This window comes from Citrus sinensis, chromosome 8 (assembly GCF_022201045.2).
Source record: "Citrus sinensis cultivar Valencia sweet orange chromosome 8, DVS_A1.0, whole genome shotgun sequence".
Classification (NCBI taxonomy): Eukaryota; Viridiplantae; Streptophyta; class Magnoliopsida; order Sapindales; family Rutaceae; genus Citrus; species Citrus sinensis.
The window spans coordinates 16,874,102-16,896,343 of NC_068563.1; the positions used below are offsets into that span (position 1 = coordinate 16,874,102).

The 22,242-nt window shown below is 32.5% G+C and overlaps 3 protein-coding genes across 3 annotated transcripts; 1 reads left to right on the forward strand and 2 right to left on the reverse strand.

Annotated features, from left to right (window-relative positions):
- Positions 1 to 2,572: 2,572 nt before the first annotated feature.
- LOC102627236 (uncharacterized) lies at positions 2,573 to 5,463 on the reverse strand. Its single transcript, XM_006492575.3, has 2 exons — positions 4,169 to 5,463; positions 2,573 to 3,026 (listed from the first exon to the last, which is right to left on the reverse strand). The coding sequence occupies exons 1-2, from the start codon at positions 5,246 to 5,248 to the stop codon at positions 2,634 to 2,636; spliced, it is 1,473 nt and encodes a 490-aa protein (XP_006492638.2). The 5' UTR covers positions 5,249 to 5,463; the 3' UTR covers positions 2,573 to 2,633.
- A 1,886-nt stretch (positions 5,464 to 7,349) lies between these two features.
- On the reverse strand, positions 7,350 to 9,604 carry LOC102617354 (pentatricopeptide repeat-containing protein At5g09450, mitochondrial). The gene is made up of 3 exons (XM_006492540.4): positions 9,443 to 9,604; positions 9,016 to 9,307; positions 7,350 to 8,547 (listed from the first exon to the last, which is right to left on the reverse strand). Exons 1-3 carry the CDS (start codon positions 9,475 to 9,477, stop codon positions 7,648 to 7,650), a joined length of 1,227 nt encoding a protein of 408 aa, XP_006492603.2. The 5' UTR covers positions 9,478 to 9,604; the 3' UTR covers positions 7,350 to 7,647.
- A 7,530-nt stretch (positions 9,605 to 17,134) lies between these two features.
- Positions 17,135 to 20,414, forward strand: LOC127899356 (uncharacterized). Its single transcript, XM_052432712.1, is given in 3 exon segments — positions 17,135 to 17,222; positions 17,562 to 17,716; positions 17,719 to 20,414. Coding segments are annotated over 3 exon segments (606 nt in total). The 3' UTR covers positions 18,082 to 20,414.
- The last annotated feature ends 1,828 nt before the right edge of the window (positions 20,415 to 22,242 follow it).

The window sequence follows — 22,242 nt, forward strand, 5'->3', positions numbered from 1 at the left end:
ATTATAATTTATACCTGTGTTTATGTAATATATTAGGAATTATTAATTATGTTTAATTATATTTAATTTTGTGTATTTTTGTGTGTTTATTAGGTAAAATATTAATTTAACCTAATTCAAGGCTCCAAACAGATAAACTGATGCCAAATTTGAATTTCAGAGGTCTAAAAACCTTAAGATGAGTCCAGACCAGCTTAAAATTGATATTGTATAAAAAGTTGACTTTTTATGTTGACCAAGCATTGATTGGATGATAAAATGAGCTTACAATAGATACAAATGCATTGAATAGCTATTAATTTTGACTAAATCTCAACCATTCATAATTCAATTGCCACGATCGTGCCACGTGCCAATGGTTGGTGAAGTAAGTTGAAGAATCCAAACCTTTGTATTTGGGTGGACCCAATCCACCCATTAACCTTCTTAATCTCAACCATTCTTTGACCGAATCAGATGCTTCATATGATGCCACATGTAATGCTAACTTTTAAAGTTTAATTTTATACATTTTTTATTTAATTTTTTATATTTTTATTTAATTTTATATATTTTCTATTTAATTTTATACATTTTATACATTTTTTATATTTTGAAATTTTGATTTATTGTAAACAAATAAAGGAATTTTGGCACAATAAATACTTAATCCATAGTAAAATTAATGGGAAAATAATGATAATTTATACAATTAATCTTTTTGGCAATAAATCTAAATAAAAGAAGGCAAAAAGAATTTATTAAATTATATTTATTACTAAGAGTGAATCCGTAACCCTAACTAATTTAATTTTATGCTTTTGCTTAAATTAAGTTGCATATATTTAAATTTTACTTTCATTTTTTTAGATAAAGTAAAATAAACAAATTAAATTTTTTTCTTTGTAGATCAACCTCGGACTCATTGAATTATAATATAACTAAGTACTCTTATACTTGGGAGTAAATTAAACACTTTTGAATCGTATCAATAGTGTTTATGCATGTAGATTTTTTAAGATTGATGACTTTACAGAGCACATTTGTAGAAATTAAAGGTACGCATGCTGTGTAATTCTTGTTACATATTCTGGTCATGCATAATTAGCATGGTTAAAAATCGTATTTTGCATAGTTCATTAACTATTTTATGATCTCATGCATCAAAATAGAATCTAGATTCATCATGAATTAGTTTGACAGTGCTTGTAAAGAGGATTTGACTGGAGTAAATTTGGAGTAATCTAACATGATTGATATGCATTTAAAATAGTTTATTACCATTGCTAAGGAAAATTGTGACATGCCCTTTGCTTGCTTGATAGTTGTCTGCTAAAAGACTACTAGCATTCTATTGATATGGTTTTCAGTTATGTTGCTAACTAAATACTATCAGTATGGTTTTCAAATAATACAAGATCTTGTTGTAGAATATGAAGATGAGGAACAAATTGCAAGTGATGAGCAGAATATTTGATTGAATGTTTGAGAAGTAAGAATGTATTGTCCAACTTCTTGAAGTGTAAGACCAAATGAAGATGAAGAATCATTTTATATTTATGAAGTTGAACGATGGATGAATTACATTTATTTTTTGTTGCATGTACTGGATAATTATTTTGATAATGAAGTTATTATATCCTTTTAGTAATTGTTTCGATTTTATTGCAGTTTGATTATATAATTCATGTACAAAATTGATTAATATAATGGCAAAAATAAAGGAAAAAAATTCTATATTTTCAAGGGACTATCCAATATTTCCAAGGGTCCAAAATATGCTTGGAGTCTGGTTTTTCCAAGGGTTAAGGACTTTTACCGACGGACATATTCCATTGGAAATATCCAATTACCGAGAAAATATGTTCCTATAAGAAGTATTTTTATTCGTTGTTTGAATTGTTTTCCAACGGAAGTGTTTCCTTTCAACCAAGGGATATTTTCCTCGGTAAAAATCCATATTTCCGAGGGACTGTGTTGAAATTATAAAATTAACAATAAGCGTGTTGGAATTATAAAATTAACGACAAGCGTTTTCACAACGAACTCCAACAGATATTTTCCCTTGGTAATAGATATTATTTCCCTCGGTAATACATGGTTTTGTTGTAGTGAACCCAGATTGTACAGATGGTCGCGCCACGCATCCCATGACCGTTCTAACGAACTGAACCACTTAATAATTCACAAGCTTAAGCACGTGAGTTTCTGATGTCAGTTACGAACAAAAAGTAGCTGATGAACGCCGTTTTGAACTCAAGTGATCACGCATCAAACATGTGACCTTTCTCCATTGCTGAAACGGTGCCATTTTAGTCATGATTGTTTGAATTCACAAAACACCCAACACACTTCCAAATTAAAATTTTCATTCTTAATTTATCATTTTATATAATTTATGTTGGACTGAACCAACACTTATTTGATAAAACTAAATTCTTAACAAGTATGAAATTATCCACGCACAGTAAAGAGTTTATATATAGGATCACTTCTAATCATGGATTCAATTTTCACGAAGAAAAGAGATCGATCTGAAGTTTACAATACAATCTAACAGGGACGATATCCCTCTCTATATAACTTCAAAAAAAAAACAAAATAAGCTGCTCATTGTGGGAAAGAAATTAATTAAACATACAATTCAGCCTCAATTAGCACATGCATCCATTAGAACTGGAAGCTGAGCCATTTGACTGTGATTTTTCCAGCTTCATTGTTTTAACCTCATTAAGTACATTTCTGGCCCACTCAGAAAAATAGGTCTCATTGTATCCTATTCTTCCATTCTTGTAAATTGACATGCAGCGACGATCATCTTCAGAGTAAGTACAATTCTCTCCGTTGGGATCGCGCCATGCACCTTGGTGTCTCATCCCTGACCAGCTTGCAATCCAATGGAAAACGTACTGGCCGACGCCGGCGAGCTTCAGCCATCCTTTAGGAAAAAACTCCATTACACTGCTGTTTCTGTCCATTAGGAATATGTTTGTTAACTGGGCGCCGTGGGGAGAAACAAGAATGTCGGTCATGCTCATCAATTTCACCTGTGTATCAATAATCAATTTAGTTAATGTTAATTATTTAAGTTTGTTTGTGAGTGCATACAGTTCTTTGGTTAGTAAGTTCCTATAAAAATTGAAAATTTTCTATCTATGAGTTTGGTTTAAACTATTGATTTACCTAATTGAAAGTAACCGATTAGATTTAGGATGAAATCTATAAATTGATCGGTAATCTAATTTGAATATCTCTATAAGATAGAATTCAATAAAAATTTGAAGGGTAACAACAATAAAATGATTGAGTTAAGTAGCCTCTCATATAAAATTATTAACTCAAAAAATATAGTAATATAGAGAGGACGGATACTTTTTCATTTTATTTTTCAAGTCGAAGATTCAAGTTCTTGTATTTGATAAAAAAATATATATCATTTGTGATTGAAGGCTATAATCACATGCATAACTCCTCGAAAACATTAAAGCGATCAATAAAAAATGAGGAGGAAAAAAGTCTTCGATGGGGTAAGATTGAGGCAACCCAGTCATCTGATTGGTAAACTTATTATCATGTGGCCTGCCTTCCATATATCTCTTGACCTCAATTAAGTGTGATTTAAGGAAATGATTTAATGATATTCGGTTAATTAAAGTTTGTATCAATTACTGCGAAACTTTACAGCGCACATCCTTAAACATAAAGTCTAAAGTGGTAGGGCCAAATAATATCAACTATAAAGGATATTAACTACCCCCCACCCCCTAAAAAAAAAACACTATAACTTCTGCTAGTGCTACCTCCTCTTTTCACTATGCTCTTCACAACATCTTAATTGGATAAATTAATGGTATCAATAAATAGTAAAAAAGCCTCTCTCTTACCCTATTCCATGTCACAACATTATTCTTATCCCGCAACAATATCCGTATATATAGAACAAGAAGGAATTTTTAAGTTATTAAAATAAGAATAAGTTAGATAAGAAAAATATATACTTTAATATACTAGATGATAGAATATATAGTATTAGAGTATCTGTTTTACTTTTTTTTTTATAGTTTATCCCTTACTTTAAAACTTTTCAATAGAGATTCCTTATTAGATAATAACTCTGTAAATCTATACATTGTAACATATTAATGCAATTAAAAGTAAATAAATTTTTAAGATAGAAGAATGCACTAACCTGTTCACAGAAGGTAAGATTGTTGGAATAAGCCACCGTCATCCGGCAGCCATCAATCTTGGCACACTCTTTCTCAAAGATTCCGATGATGGCCGGCTCATTTGTAAAAGACCTCGGCCCCGTCCTCATAAGCAATGTCATTCCAACAGCCTTGTGATTATCATCCTTATTATCAAGACTCACATTACAATACATTCTAGCCTTACATCTCATCAAATCATATACTTCCATTCTCCTCTCTCTCGACATCCCACCTTCATTATGTCTCATTACAACAGCCTTTTCGAAGCAAACCGGATCACCACCATCTTCATCTTTGATCCCATCAAATCTCTCAATCACTGGCTCCCCATCAAATGTTGCATGCATTAGGGTTTGTAGCCACGGCCCCATCCCCAGCCTGAGCTCACCCCAATGGTACAAAATCCACCTGGTGGGCAACTCACAATTGTTTTTTTGATGCCATGCAACAAAGGGTACCATTGCTGACAATCCATGCCAAATATTTTCATAACTGTAATGATTATACGACACAAATGTTAAGCCCTTCATTAGAGTGGCGTTGTAAGGCAGAGCTTTGGGCCATGCTAAGGCGTAGTAATTCCAGGAGCCGTCATGATTGTCACGTCCTTTGATACACAGTAATCTATTTTGTGACGATTTTGATGGAAATTGTTGATACTGCACTTCACCTTCTTGATGACAATCATACAAAGAGCTTATGAACCATGTGTGACCCACAAGGGCTTTGTCCGAATAACGCAAGTCTTTGAGCGGGAGAAAGGTAACCGAAATTCTAAGCTTTTCGGTTATAGGATCAAGGTCTTGCGTGCAGTTATTTTTGAGTTTCTGCCATTGCTGGTAAATGAAAGGCCATGAAGCTGGTGAAGGGTAACAAGAAGAAGGAGATTGTGAAATGTGAAGGAATCGGATTTGAAAGACAACGAAGAGGGTAACAAAAATGGCTAAAATGAGCAATGAGAGTTTTGGTGAGTAGCATGAGAATGATGATGAAACGTTGCGGTTGAGGGGTTTTTCTGAGGATGCGGCTCTGTCAATTTGTGGATGTGGTTTAGTCATGGCGGAGAGAAATAGGAAATGAGAAAAGAATTTGTAGCTGGAGTTGTGAAAAAGCAGCTTATGGGTCAAGTGCTTCTCGAGTCAGCTTCCTGGATTCATCGCTCTCACTGATACTCAATTCCTTGATCAAAACAATAATAAATTTTTCATAAGTCATCAATTTAAAAATTAAGGAGAGGAAGAAGAGCAAGAAAAAAGAATGGAGTAAGGATTGTTTTTGTTGCTTGCCAGCTTTTACAGGATTCTACAGATGTGCATCACTTGCCAATGTTTCATCAATGGATTTATTTATTTATTTAGACTTACCTTAGTGACCTCCAGATTTTATGGCAGGAAGCACGAGACTTTTTTCTAAAGTAATTACGACCGTTTAATTTAAGGTGAAATGGAACAATACTTGTGCCTGTTAGTACACAGGATTCTTCACTATTCCATGCTCATATTCACATGAAAACAAAATTAATTAATGAGATAGCTTTAGGGCCTTGGTCAGGATTTGGATTCACCACTGACATATTCTTTAGTATTGCTTCAATGCGCACTTACGATAAAAAATCTTTTAAAAATTATAACACAAATCATAGTGGTACGTAATTAATTTTTTGTGAAGTATTTGTTTAGTATAATTTATCTATAAGGTATAAATATTTTTTTTAAATTTTTTTGTTATTGTTATTTTTTTTTTAATGAAGCTTTTGAAAGATTAAATAAATTATTTTATCTCTACTAACAAAAACTCAAATTTTGAACTTTTGAAAGTAAGTTTGAAAAGTTTTTTGAAAGTGTTAAAATATCTAAAATATTCTTTACTTATTTAACGATCTTATTTTATTTATTTCATAATATAACTTTAAAAAAAACTTATTTATTAAAATATTTTATAATTTCTAATAAAAACTCTCATTGACAACCAACAACTAACTTTTTTATAAAAGATCTACCTAAATAAGTTCTATTTAAAAAACTATCAAAAGTTCTACTTAAATAAATTTTATTTAAAAAATTATACTAAACGGAGTCTAAGTAGTTTTGTACTACTTTCGGTCCAAATTAACTTTTGAACCTTGAACTTGTTTCTTTTTCAATTTCAAGTTGGTAAAAATTTAATCATTTGTAGTTCTTAGCAGAGATAATGTATACAAATCAGAGAATTTTTTTTCTTTGGTAACTCCAGTTATAATCCAACTTGAGGATTTAAAAATATTTGAGATCAATATGATTGCGTAAAGGTGCACAAAGAGAAACTAAACCTGAAGTTACTTACGACTACTGATACAACCAAGTCAACTCTTAATCTAAATTCTACGTTATGCTTTGGAACTCATTCGATTACTTTTCAAGCGTAAGCAAAATGTATGCTCATGATCCAAATCCCAAGACATTTCTCTTAGAGAATTTGAGTGAAGGAAATAATCTCCTTCGAGCATTGATGGTATTATCATGCAATTACTTCAATGAAATTACGTACATCTCTAGTGCTTAACTTTAATTTCATGATAGCTATGACTTTAAAACTATAGTATCACAATCCTAGACGAAGGGTACGGGACAACTGCACTGCCACAGTGCAGCTGCTCCACCTCCTTAAAATACAGGGGGTGGAACAGTTACCCCAAATGGACCCCAAGCCTTTTATTCAGATTTGCATTTGCAATTGAGTAATTAAATCTGAAAATCATCAAGAAACAACTTATATGAGAATTGAGTAATTAAAGCTGCACTCACATTTGCATTCACCATTCTCATTAGAATTTCCCTGCTAAACTGGCAAATATATAGATTCCAAATTGGCAAATGTAAACGTGATAGAGAAAAATGGAAAAGGAAGCTGTAGATGAAACTATGGAAAACAATATTCACTTCATGGAAAATCAATCAAGTCACTAAACAAGGACCATTAACATAAGCAAGTAATTTCATTAAACAAAAGCTTAAGACATAAGCCAAAAAAAAAACCAAGACGAGCTAGAAGCAAAAAGTTGGGGGTGGAAGAGGTATCATTTGATCATAACAGGGTTATACACTGAAAAATATCCACGGAGGTGAATCTGGTAACCGAGAGGAAGCATTTGTTTAAATATTATGATCTAAATCGTTTAAATTCCTCTCCTCAAAAACATTCTATTTCATGCGGTATTAGTTATAGAAGTTGTGAAATATCAGTTACATAAGCATTAAGAAAGCCTGGAGCTCTGCTCATATAGTAAATGGGAATTATAAGGAAAGAACAATACTTATAGGAGCCATGAAATCCACTTTCATGAAAAATATGCAGAACATGCAGTAATCAGGCATGCTGAAAGTTTGCAGCAACTGTGAAGATCTTATTTTTCTTCAAAATATCCAGCCATCATGATGGTACTCTGGAATGCATTGTTCTGGTGATGATACACTAAACTCTATCCTGATGCATTTGTAGGGGCACAGTTTTTCTGCAGCAGAAGCATATGAAATTCATTGGCCTTTTCAGTCAATCCAACATCTGAAAATGCACCCAAAAGCCTATTACAGGCGGAGATATCAAAGTCTGAAGTGGCAGATTGTTTCCATTGATCAATAATTTCTCCCACTTCTTTCAAATGTCCAAGCATCAGATAAGATGAAAGAATGCAGATGTAGTTTCTGCTCGTCATCTTTTGTTTAGTCATCCTTAAGGATTTCCATATCTGATCAATTTTATCTTTGTTTCCCAAACCAGCATACAAAATGATAAGGAAGTCATAGGTTATCCATTGTCTTTGTGTTATACTCTTCTCTGCTTCCACCAGAGTGCTGGACTCTGCATTCACAAGATGACTGGCAGTTATATATATGTTGACGAGATTGACGTACTTCACCCAATCATCACTGCCACCAGAGTCACAGCTCATTTCATCCAAAATTTTTTTAACTTGATCGATGCTGAGTGTTGCAGCGCGTGAACTAATCCATAGATTATATGTGAAAATATCTGGCACAACGTTCTTCCGCTTTAGCTCTTCAACAACTAAGGCTACCTTTTCCACTTGTCCAACTGACATGTACAAAGTCATCATCTCATTATACATAAGGGCATTGAAGGACAGGTTTGACTGCTTTACTCTTTCAAAAAGCTCTTCGGCCTTCTCGGTCCATTTCGCCCCAGCATACAAGTGGAGGAGAGCAGTGTATGTTTCACTAGTTTTTGCCGAGAGAGGAAGCCCTTCAAAGTAGCGCTCACCCGAATGAATACCAAATACTTTTGTCATCAAGTCAATACGGGTAGCATAGTCAGAGTCTGATAACACAAACTCTTTATGAGTAACCATCCATTCAGATATCTGCGACCTTGTATCAGTTACACAACCGAATTGTTTACAAATTCAAAGGATATGAAAGCAACAAGAGCAAGCAAAGGCTAAGCATTTTTACAAGCGAGATAAATGTGAACTCATTTTCTACAAAATATAATTAAATAAAACTAGGGAACTCAGCATTTGAGCATTTGAGTCTTAACTTGAGTTCAACTAACGCGGTAGTATATCAGTAACTACACTGACTCTCAACTTGAACCCCAACTATGTGGCAGTTTATCGGTAAGTTCATTAAACATTAATAACTAACCTAGTGGGCAGTAAGCTGCTACATCACATCAGTTTCAAAGGCCGAATACTTAGAATTACTCAATGAATTTCAAGGTACAAATTTTACTAGTAACCAAGATCCAATCAGATTCAAATCCTGTTTAAACTATTTCTAAGCTTAAAGAACCATAAAATACGAAAAAGAAAATGAAAAGACAATCAAACCTCGAGGGCATGCTTGTAACGCTGAGACTTTCTGAGTTCTTTCAAGATGTGTCGAAGCTCAGAAACGGTAGCTTGGTTCCCTTCGCTGACCCACCTCTGAATAACGTTAGTTGCGCTACGTTTTGGCAGACTAATTCTGAAGATTCTGGATTTGAGATCATCCTTTCCATCCGAATTCGAAGTCTCTTCGTCGAGGCATTCGTTTTGCGAAGATCCAGAAGAGAGAAATCTTGAATAAAAGAAACACTCGTAATCGGAATTAGGGCGGTTCTTGATTTTTGTGTTGCTTGCTCTGCCATGTTTAAGTGTTTGACAAAAAGAAAGAAAGAAATATAGTCAAATAGTGACTGTTTAGACATGAAAGATACTAAAATCAGCTCAATATAGCTTAAAAATGGGAAACATAAGGAGAGTCGAATGTTCTTACCGTCTTAGACCGAGGAAAAATGAGCGAGCAGCCATTTCTAATTCTACAGTTGTGTTAACTGGGGCGACTCATTGAGTCACTGCAGACATTCTAATCTGTTTGTTCACAGAACGCGGCGTTTGGTTCCGATTTACAATTTTTTTAAAAAATAAAAATTCTGCTTCGATTTTCAATTATTTTTTTAATAATAGTTGTGGGAGAGGAAAAGAGGGGAGAGAAAATAAGCAATCACATTTATTCTCAAAAAAATATCACCATAATTTTGCCATATGCCAAGTCATTATTAGACAGATTCACCATCTCCGTCGGTCTCACATACATTTTTCTCCCACACTCACTCAACTTTTTTTTAAATTTTTTGTCAAATTTTATAGTAGGATTAGGCATTTTAAGTTTCGGTTTGAATTGCAACCTATTCGGTTTTGTGAGTTTAATCTAAATGAATTTAAAAATTAATTATATTTATTTCGGTTGGAGTTCGAATTATAATTTCGTGTTAGGATTTGGTTTGGGTTGTAATTTAATATTTATTCTATAACCCACATTCAATTAAATTGAATTTCTATTACCAATGTAAATTATCTTATGTTTTAAAATTATAAAACGTATCATCAAAATTGAATTGAATTTGTTATTCTACTTCAAATTTGATTTGATGACATAGTTACAATCGAATTGAAGTACAACATGCTTGTGTTAAGTGTTTGAATGAAACAAAATTAAAATTTATACTTTAGAAATAATGGATGATTTTATTTGCAAGATGCAATAAACCTTTTGAGAAAAAAATAAAAATAAAAATAAAATCATTGAGGTCTCTAAAACATTTTGCCAAGTGCATGACCAAAGTTGAAATCTGCGCAATCTCAAAATTAGAAAGATCATGATTTTTTATTTTATATGAAACGCCCATGCTTTTACCAAGGCGGCCCATGGTACTCGTGGGCTCGTCATCATTCCATGAGCTGCACTCAAAAACAATAGACAACGTGTAACATGATCAAGCTTAGCATGCGTGGGCTTTAATCAACTTCACTGACGTATAAAAGCTCCACCGGTTCGAACAGTATTAAGGATATAAGTTAGAGTAAATAAGAGCTGATGTTTAGTGGATAAAGTTTTTTTTTATCGTGGTAATTGAAAACAGTGACTTTTCAAGTTATTAACCCTTTGTCCGGAAAACAATTCATAATAATTTTAAAAAATTCCCAACTTTCTTCATAGTTCTGGAGTAACCCCCATATAAAATAAAAGAGTACTGATATTTGAACATTATCAAAATAAAAGATAAAATATTTTCATGTTATAGTACTACTGTAACACACAAAATGACAATACTATCCATACTACCAATTGCTTTCTTTAAAAAACACATTGGCAACCAACTAACGAGAGCGTACTCTTAACATGCCTATACAATCTTAATCATTAAGGTACTATAACTCCTTTAAACCACACATACATTGCCTTAATCCCTAAGGTAGGTAAGCCTAGAAAAGTCACATAGATAGTTTAGACCAATTAGTTTTTGTAATGTGATTTATAGAATTGTTACTAAAACCATTACAAATGGATTGAAACCTATTCTTTCTCAAATCAACTTTTCTACATGAGTACATTCATACCCAATAAACTTATTGCTAACAATATTATTATTGGCTATGAATGCCTTCAAAAGATTAGGCACAGCAAGGGGAAGAGAAATGGGAAAGTAACTTTGAAACTAGACATAAGCAAAGCCTATTACGATGTTCAATGGGGCTTTTTGAAAGAAACAATAAGGAGATTAGGATTTTCAAATTGGTGTATAAAATTAATCTTGAGCTGTATCACCACTTATTAATTTTCTGTGCTCATTCATGTAACTTCAAAAGGGTTAAGAGGGGACTACGATAGGGCTGCCAATGATCTCATTATGTATTGATCATGTGTACAAAAGCTTTTTCTAATTTGTTGATGCGGACAGAAAGATGAGCTAATCCAAGGTTTAAAGTTTAGTACACATGTAACCATATCTCATTTACTAATTGTTGATGACAATTTTGTTGGAGAAAATCAGTTTTTTAAATTTTCTATGAAACCTTTTAAGATCGCTCTCATAAAATATATAAGAATTTGTAATCTAGAAATCGTACTTTGAAAATTCAACTTGGCTTTTTCCGCTAAAGTGATTTAGACTCCCAAATCATGATTCGTCACCACCACTTATGTTAGATCACGATCCGCCACCAAATAATCTTCCAGGCTATGACTCAGGTTTGATCGGCACTTGTCATGTAGGCACCTTTACCACCACTAAAGCAACTAGCACGAGAAAAATTTTCTCTCAAAATTAAAGAGAAAAATATTTTTCTCTGATTTGTATAATGTGGCCTCCCTTTTTTTAAGAGAAAATAAACCTTTTTATATCTCTATTTAGTGGACACCCTAGGCTCCATATTTATTTATTTATTAATTCCATTAAATCCCTTTTGATTTAAATTAAAAAATCATTAAAATAAAAGTCATGTTACTTGTTCTTGTGTTATAGGGGTCCATCTTGTAAAATAACACAAGGCCCACTACACTCAAGCATATTAAAGGAGTCTCCCACTAAATAATATATTTAGGCTTTTGACCCAAATAGCTAGTTATCTTGCTTATTAATCCAGTCAATTAAATGAGCTAACTTGGAGATCATTTGGGAACATACAATAGTGGTTACAATAATTAAGCCTGTAATTAAACTAGCCCAATTATTTAATTCCAAATCTACTCCACTAAAAGATTGGAACTGACCTCCATAATTGTATGCTCGAATAATAATTCGTCCTAAGCCACATTGATTTCTTTACTGTATAATCATTTGTACCACATCGTTAATTAAATCGATATCTTAACGGAATCAATTTAATAACATCTTATTCCTTGATCCTTACTAGTTTTCTCTAATTATCATTTTCAACATACTAAATATGTTGACACACTCTGGCCAGAGAATTTTATGATCAAGTGCCGAAAACCCATCAAGAGGTATGTTGTACAAATTCTATATTGCTAATCGATAACTCCAATACTCATAATTGCTCCCATCAAGATACCGGGTAATCTTGATTACAAGTGTGTGTCGTGCCCATTGGTAATTCAAATGGAATAATAATTACAATCATAAAATTATAATTGACTCAAAATTAAGATTATAGTAAAATCAATGCCTTGTCTATGAGATTTAATAAGTCTGACAGTCATTTCAAGGTTAATTAAATCTCATATGTGATCCAGCTCAATGTATTCAAACTACATCAGTAAATTCATACATGATTAAGACAAATCATTCAATGAATTTACTACAGTCTAAACATAAATAGAGCGTCCAACTCTATTTATCAACTGCGAACTAAATTTATTTAATCATAAGATAACTTGTATTTATGTCTTCTGTGAATCCATATGATGATCACACAAATATATATAATATGATTAAACAGACATTTTTCAATATATATTTATGCAATTAAAATATCTCAAATATTTTATTAATCAAAAAATAAATTAATATGTTTTAAAAGAGCATATAATCCCAACAATCTCCCAATAGCTTTTAAAGCTTATCTAGCATATTGCACATGCTCTAGGGCTCTAAGTGCAGGCTATAAAGGTTTCCCACTAATGGCCATTGTAATAAGATCTGCCATATAACATCTAATGTCATTTGGGGTACTGTCATATAACATTTCTACACTATTCCCTTATAAGATGATACTTCCTCTCAATATGTTTTGTTTCTTGTGGTTTCTTGGTTCCTTAGATTGAGCTATCGCACCACCATTATCACAAAATAATTTAAGGGTGCGGTTACAACAAGTACCACCTCAAGATTTTATAGGAACTTGTGGAGCCATACAACTTCTTTTGCAGCTTTAGATGCAACCACATATTCAGCTTCCGTTGTGGAGTCTGTGATACAAGATTGTTTCACAGTCCTCCAACTAATAGCTCCACTTCTTAATGTAAACACATAGCCAGAAGTTGATTTTCTAGAATCCTTATATCACATCAAGTCAGAATTAGTATAACCCACTGGAATGAGTTCATCACCAAAGTACACAAGCATTTAATTTTTAGTTCTTTTCAGATGCTTCATTATATGCTTGACTGCAATCTAGTTTTCAAGTCTAGGATTTGATATATACTCACCATCCATACTGCAAAACAGATGTCTGGCCTAGTGTAAAGCATGACGTACATGAGACTTCTCACTGCTTCTGCATATGGAACTCGTCTCATTCTTTCTATCTCTTAAGATGTTTTCTTATCTACAATCTATGAAAAACTAACATATTAATACCTTAACTCTTTCTAAGTCTTCAATTAAATATTAATATTATATTATTTAGCTAAATAACAAAAGTAAAGAAGAATCTAAGTTTCAATTGCAAAAACGTATATTAAATTAGAGTCGAACTGGCTATCTCAAATAAAATACAAGAATACATCTTTGCATTTAAAAAAAGTATTTAAACTATTTTGTCATTTTCAATAACTTTATTTTAAATAAAACAAAAGAAATTAAAGAACCAAAATTTTTTATTTTCAAGTGTTGATGACATAAAAATTCTCATTACTGTGACACGATGACTTGCGCTGTGCTGCCTAGCAATTGTCACTACCCAACAAATTGTTTTATCTCTTTATTTAAATGATTTTTCCATTTTGGATGCAATTTGCAAAAATGTCTCTCAAAGTGTCATCATAATATTAATCTAATCACAGAAAAATCGTTGTCTGTTTAGTAGATGAGGCAAACAAATGGCACAAATACATGAAAATTTTTCTTATATTAATTTGGGTTAACTTCGATTCGTCCCCTCGCAATAACAATCTTTCATTTACCCTCAAAAGTATGAAAATCTCAATTCACCCTAATTGTTTTTAGAAGATAAACACAAACGGGGTACATTGATGAAACTTTTAATTGTATTCTTAGCAATAAATGAATGTAAGTTGAAGATTGTTAGGCGGTACATTAAAGTTTAACTTTAAATTAAATCAGACAGCCAAGTAATATAAGATTTCGATAAAATGAGGGTTTGTTTTTCTTTCTTCGGATGCAATAACCACCCCTAAGAGTAAATAGGCTTAAAATTTAAATGATACAAACATTACAAACGTAGTTATTATTACTATTATTATTATTTAAACAAATTGCTTTCCCGAAGATTAATTCAACGATATGTATACAACAAATCCACAGAAGATACAAACACAAAAAACATATGACATGACATTATACGCACAAAATGGATTAATTTCTTCTCTTATTAAAACACGGTCTCGATTTCACTACAATTGATCGGTATTGCTTAAAGCATTCATACAAGATAAAAGAAATAATTGTTTAGCAAAATCAGTGGCATCCCCCCTCAGGGCAGGGGTAGTGATAGTCTACAAGAATTTTATTAAACCTCTCGATCAAACACTCTTCACTTGTGAGTCCTGAGCAATCAACAATTTCAGGTGATGCTGCGGGATTAATAGAAAATAAAGCATCTGAGTCAGATCCTTGGCCAGTACTATTGGCTGAAATAAACATGTTTTTAGTGTTTGCCACTACAAGCAAAGCCAAAATGATGAAAGTAAGACTCTTAGACATTTTTTGATTTCTTAAGAGAATTGAAAGAGATGTGTAAGAATTAGAAAGGCATGAGCCTCTATTTATCTGAATGAATATTGAAAAACGAGCTCCAATGGCTTTAATGGAATTGAAAGATTTCATAAATAAGTATTAAATAAATTACGCTTCATTTGTTTGCTTTAACTACTGATTTTAACATCTTGTTCCATTATGAAGGTAATTTCAATTTACATTTAATTAAGTTTATTTTTTTAGCGTTATTTTTTGTTTAGTTTACTTTTAGAATTCTTTTGTTTTTAGCCATGTCTTTGAATGAAATTAACCACATTCTATATTTTAAGCAAGCCATTCTTTTTTGTTAATAAAAAACCTGGAGTAATTAATCGTCCCTTTTTATGCGTACCAGTGAAGCCCCTCATACACATTTGTTGGCTAGCTCAATACAAAAAAATGTCAAAATTTATTCCCACTTCCCCTTTGTAGTTAAGCAGGCTTTGGATATTCATTTATCACAACACTTCGAAAACATTTTGAAATGAATTTCGAATCATCAATCTTTTCTACCTTTAAAAGTGCGTCATCTTTTCTCCTACTTTTAATTTCTAGTCTTGTTTTTAAAGCTGCTGCCATGTTTTAAGCAGTTGTTTTGTTGCTCATCACTAGCCCGGTGGCGGCAGCCGGCAGCAGCAATACAATCAGAGAGACTTGGGCAAAAAGTATTTGTCCTTTATGACATTACAAAGTCAAATAGTCTTGGCAGCATAGCCTCACTTCTTCGGTGAACTTCCAACTGGTGTTGGATCTCCATCACTCGAAGTCTAGGTTCGAAAGACTTTATTTGAGAGAGGAGAGCAAAAACTTTACTTGGATTCTGGTGTGTTTTTTAAATGAAATTGGTGAAGGGCATTTTCGTCCAGAAAATGAAACACTAACTCTCGAATTTTATCTTGTGAATTTAATTTCCAAATAAAATTTGCAACTTTTATTCACTTTTAACAACCTTTTAACTGTATTTTGTTACGTGCCTTTTATGTGGAGTTTTCTATTTGCTGCAGCTTCTCTATTCAATCCATATCGTTGCATTGAAACCCCTACTTCTCCAAAAAAAATTTATTCATTGTTTCAAGTCTTTTTGGTCACCCAATTTGAGAATTTTTTTCCTCTTTCTATTATGCTCCCTATATAATAAGAGTGCATAATTCGAAACCTGTATTTTTTTAATTCATAACATCTCAAGAGCATTACAGGAGAAAGAAAAAATCAGAAAAGTCGAAAACAGAGAACATTGGTTAAGATTCCTTGTACCAATCCATCGAGCATGTTATTCTAAGTGACAGCCAAATCCAAGTCTTGAATTTGTAGAATTCGACATCATTATGTCCATATTTTTTTATCATTACATTATTAATCGTCACTACAAGAAAACAGACAATAAATGACAGACAATTTGTGACAGATTCTAGGCATGTCATAGAATTATGATGGACTCATGATAGAATTTTAAATCTATCATAAATTAATGATGGTCTTGTGATAGAAAAATTTTATATCATTAATTTATGATGATTTTATGATAAAATTATCATATATCATGAACTTATGATAGAATCGTGATAGAAATTTAATCTATCAAGAAATTGTGATAAAAAAATGACTTTGACCATATTTGACCCAAATTTAATGTATTATTTTATTTAAAAATGTGCATTTTAATAATTAAAAAAAGTTGAAAACGCTAACAAAACTATACCGTTTTGGGTACTCTAAACTTTCTTTTGTTTTTTCCTGTGTTGAGCATTTACACACTTAGAAATCAAAATCCCTAAACGCTACTTCTTTTGCTCCTTCTCGCCATTCACAAACCCTCTGTCTGAAACCCGCATACTTGTCGTCCTTCTTCTATTCACAATTGCCATTGCTGTCATACTTAATTTCTTCTTGTTTAGTTTCACTGTGGCCCCTAATACCATCTGTCTCCTTCACTTTGTTTCAATTTTTCCTAATTAAACCATTACCTCTTCATTTTGAAACCGCGTCACTATTGCTCGCTGGTCCCCCAATCATTACCAGTTCCTGGAATGGACATCAACTCCTCCCTCCTCCCTACCACCACTACCGTTCGTTCCTCCTCCTCCTCTGATGGTTGCGCTAATATTCTTGGCCGAAGTAACTCCCCTTCCTTCTCTTATTTCAAAGATTGGAAGTTTGATTGCGAGCCGATCTAAAACCCAAGGTGAGCCCTTTTCTTGTCATTTGCGTTTGGTTTGATTCATACTGTTTATGGATTTTGAAGATTATATCTTTGATGGGTTTCTTTTTTGCTTGTGTATTTATTTATATAGTAGACACATTATTGTGTTTTTGTTTTTTTTTTTCTTTTTGTTTTTCTTTGCCTAGTATCAGTCCTGAATTAGTGGGTTTGAATATTTAAAGTTGTGTTTTTTTTCTCTCTTTTGTTTTGGTTGAAGAAATTTGATATGTTTCACTTTTTGTGATTAACTTAAGTTTCTTCTATTAGCTTTATTTACTCCATAATTTCTGTGATGGCCAAGTGTGATCCTCGCCATGGCAAGTACATGGCTTGCTGCCTTATGTACAGAGGTTATGTAGTTCCCAAGGATGTGAATGCTGCTATTGCAACCATCAAGACCAAGCGTACCATTCAATTTGTTGACTGGTGCCCAACTGGATTCAATTTGTTGACTGGTGCCCAACTGGATTCAAGTGTGGTATCAATTACCAGCCTCCAACTGTTGTTCCAGGTGGTGATCTTGCGAAGGTGCAAAGGGCTGTGTGCATGATCTCGAACTCAACCAGTGCTGCTGAGGTGTTTTCTCGCATTGACCACAAATTTGATCTGATGTATGCTAAGAGGGCATTTGTGAACTGGTATGTTGGTGAGGGGATGGAGGAAGGTGAGTTCTTTGAAGCCCGTGAGGATCTTGCTGCTTTGGAGAAGGATTACGAGGAGGTTGGTGCTGAGTCTGGTGAAGGTGAAGACGGTGATGAGGGAGATGAGTACTGAGATGATCTGTGTTTCTAATTCTAGCTTGTGTTCTTTTCATTGCTTATGTGTTCTAGTGGTTGGATTCTAGTCGCACTGGTTCATATTCTGCTGCTGTTACTTTTCTGGGTGAAAAAGCTATGTGGCTGTATGTTGTTTCCATTGTATCCATCTTTATTATATCAACGTGGCCTGTTGGAGAAAAAAAAAAGCATTTCCAATTGAATTTTCCATTTTACTTTCACTATTTTATTTTATTTTTGCTCTTTATAACGAGTGAAGGTACAAGTGAAGGAAGTGATGCTAACTCACCAAATGTAAGTGCATTTTTTTTTTCTGTTTGTTTATTATTATTCATTTATTTTCAGTTTTTGCGGATCATTTCTGTATTTTCTTGATTTTGTCAAGATAAGATCTTGCTGTTTACAACTATCTTTTGTTAAAAATCCATTCCATGAATTTATGGCTCTTTAAATTATTTTTTGAGCTTGCTGTTGACATTAAAGCATTTAAGCTTAACCTTTAAGTTTTTCTAATTCATGCTTGATATTTTTACTATTGTCCTCTGCTTAAGTCATAGAGAAATGGTTGCTAGTCAAGTTTAAAGAGTTTCTTTCTTCTAACAAGGAAAGTTGAAGAGGTGTTTTGGTGAATGGTAAAATAGTACCCCACTAGATAGATTCTTTTGTACGAAAGCTAATTTCATTCCTGCCACTGTGTTACTGTAGTGGATAAGCCCTGAAGCTAATGCTAATTTGCAATGTAGTCACATATTGCACTCTTCAGGCTAGTGCAGCTGAACACAGACTGACGATTTTGACTGTCTGTTTATAATTTACATTTTTGTGGTTACTAGATATGCAGTATTTACTCACTTAGATTTCAAAAGTGAAAGTATAATGCAAGATCTTAATGATAGGATCCCCTCCCTATTTCTGTCCGGAGGCAAGAAGCTGAATATAATTAACTTCTAGGGAACATGAGCGTTGTGATATTAATTCAATTCATTGTTTTTGGACACAAGGGGTCTGAAAATTTACTTAATGTTTTCTTGTTTGAAACATCTATGGAAGCAAGTTTTTTAGTGTACTCATATAAATAGATAAAAATCTGAAAACAAGAAAGGTTGTTTTTGGTTTTCACTTGGAATGTTTTTTAATGCATTTATGCTATTTATCAATTTATTAGCAGCTTTTGCATATAATCTCAAATGTGCTTTCAGATATTATCAAAACCCAGGATATTAAATGATTGTTAACAAAACCCAAATTTTTAACTTGTATCGTGGTTCTAAGCACTGATTTTTGTTTTGTGAACTGAACACGCCCTTATAGATATGCATTGGTGTCATACTATCTGAGACATTCTAAGATTTCAAAGCAAAGATTGTAGATTTAAACCTTTCAAATCAGGCCCCTGATATGGCAGTTCGTCTTCATTCTTCTCGAGTTTTGGGAACCTTTGTTTATCACACTCCAGAGTAATGCTTCTGAAAATCTTCTTTCCTATTTATTCATTTTCTCTGTTCTTGATTCATTATTTCCTTGTTTGATGATTGGTTTGTTCAGTGCTTCTAACTGTCAAAGATAATGCAATTACTACTGACAAATTTCTATATACCATATGACCTTGATTGATCCGAAACTTGTGACTTTGACTTTTATCCTATCCAAAATGACACCAAGTAAATGTAAAACAGCAAATTTTAAGAATGGATAATGTTCTGTTGAACTAGAATGGTTTTTAAGAATGGGTAATGTCTATTAAACTAGAATGGTTTTTAGGAATGAGTTGTGTTATATTGAACTGGACTGCTCTGTCAGAGATGGTTTATAACGAAATAAAATATATTGATGTTTCTGAGCTTTCTAATCTCTTTATAATGGTTGTTAAAGATTGTAGTGTAGATGTTATGCATTTGATAATGTTATGCATTTGATAACATTGGGTATTTTGATTGATTTTGTATAGATTTATTTGCTGGTTTGGTTTGGAATGTTGCTGGGTATGTGGCTGGAATTAGAGTGCTACTGGAAGATGGTGGGTTGCTGGGTATGGGTTGGAGTGTTGCTGAGTGTCTGCATTGGAGTGTGGCTTTTGGAGTATTCCCACAGGAAGAGGGCATTACTGCTGGAAGTCAAGCTTAAAGTCTTGCTATTGGAATATTTCCATTAATCTTTAGAAGTTTTGTTAGGTAACTTGGCCTGGTTTATGGGGTTATAACTTAACTATGTTGTTTTATATTTGGGATTTTTTTTTTAATTTAAGATGTTTTATTATGTATTCATGGTGATTACATTGGATACTATATGTATCTCTTTTGAATGGATTTTAATTAATATTATTTGTTTTTAGTTTTTGTTCCCATGTTCATTTTATTAATTAATTAAATCTGTAAACAGGAATTAATTAATAAATTATAATTATAATATAATTTTTTTTAAAAATATCTAACTCTATGATGGAAAATAGCTATTATAAAGCCTGTCACAAACATTTTCCGCCAAAATTTTATATATATATTAACAAATGATAATTGAAAAAAAGGTGCGAAATTTAAATAAATTTTAATTTTAATTAAATTATTTTTTACATTGAAATATTATGTGATAGATATATGACCATGAAATACTATCATAAATTCATGATGGAAAAATATTCTGTCATAAATTAATGACGATGACATAGATGACGGATGAACTGTCTGTCATGCACCTCCTTTTATGACAGTTATTTTCCGTCATCATGACAGACAGTTCATCCGTCATCTATTACTTGTTTTCTTGTAGTGCGTAATTCTCATTGTTGCTTCCACTATTTTATTACAAAAAAAATCCTTATCTACAATCTATGAAAAACAAACATATTAATACATTAACTCTTTTTAAGTCATCAATTAAATATAAATATTATATTATTTAGCTAAATAACAAAAGTAAAGACGAATCTAAGTTTCTATTGCAAAAACATATATTAAATTAAAGTCAAAATGGCTATCTCAAATAAAATACAAGAATACGTCTTTGCATTTAAAAAAATTATTTAAACTATTTTGTAATTTCCAATAACTTTATTTTAAATCAAACCAAAGAAATTAAAGAACCAAAATTTTTTTATTGTCAGGTGTTGATGAAATAAAAATTCTCATTACTGTGACACGATGACTTGCACTGTGCTGCCTAGCAATTGTAACTACCCAACAAATTATTTTATCTCTTTATTTAAATGATTTTTCCATTTTGGATGCAATTTGCAAAAAGGTCTCTCAAAGTGTCATCATAATATTAATCTAATCACAGAAAAATGGTGGTATGTTTAGTAGATGAGGCAAACAAATGGCACAAATATATGAAAAAATTTCTTATACTAATTTGGGTTAACTTTGATTCATCCCCTCGCAATAACAATCTTTCATTTACCCTCAAAAGTATGAAAATCTCAATTCGCCCTAATTTTTTTTAGAAGATAAGCATAAATGGGGGTACATTGATGAAACTTTTAATTGTATTCTTAGCAATAAATGAATGTAAGTTGAAGATTGTTAGGCGGTACATTAAAGTTTAACTTTAAATTAAATTAGATAGCTAAGTAATATAAGATTTCGATAAAATGAGGGTTTATTTTTCTTTCTTCGGATGCAATAACTGCCCCTAAGATATTCCCACTTCCCCTTTGTAGTTAAGCAGGCTTTGGATATTCATTGATCACAACACTTCGAAAACATTTTGAAAATAAATTTCGAATCATCATTCTTTTCTACCTTTAAAAGTGCATCATCTTTTCTCCTACATTTAATTTCAAGCATTGTTTTTAAAGCCGATGCCATGTTTTAAGCAGTTGTTTTGTGGCTCATCACTAGCCCGGTGGCGGCAGCCAACAGCAGCAATACAATCAGAGAGACTTAGGCAAAAAGTATCTGTCCTTTATGACATTACAAAGTCAAATAGTCTTGGCAGCATAGCCTCACTTCTTCGGTGAACTTCCAACTGGTGTTGGATCTCCATCACTCGAAGTCTAGGTTCGAAAGACTTTATTTGAGAGAGGAGAGCAAAAACTTTACTTGGACTCTAGTGTGTTTTTGAAATGAAATTGGTGAAGGGCATTTTCGTCCAGAAAATGAAACACTATCTCTCGAATTTTATTTCGTGAATTTAATTTCCAAATAAAATTTGCAACTTTTAT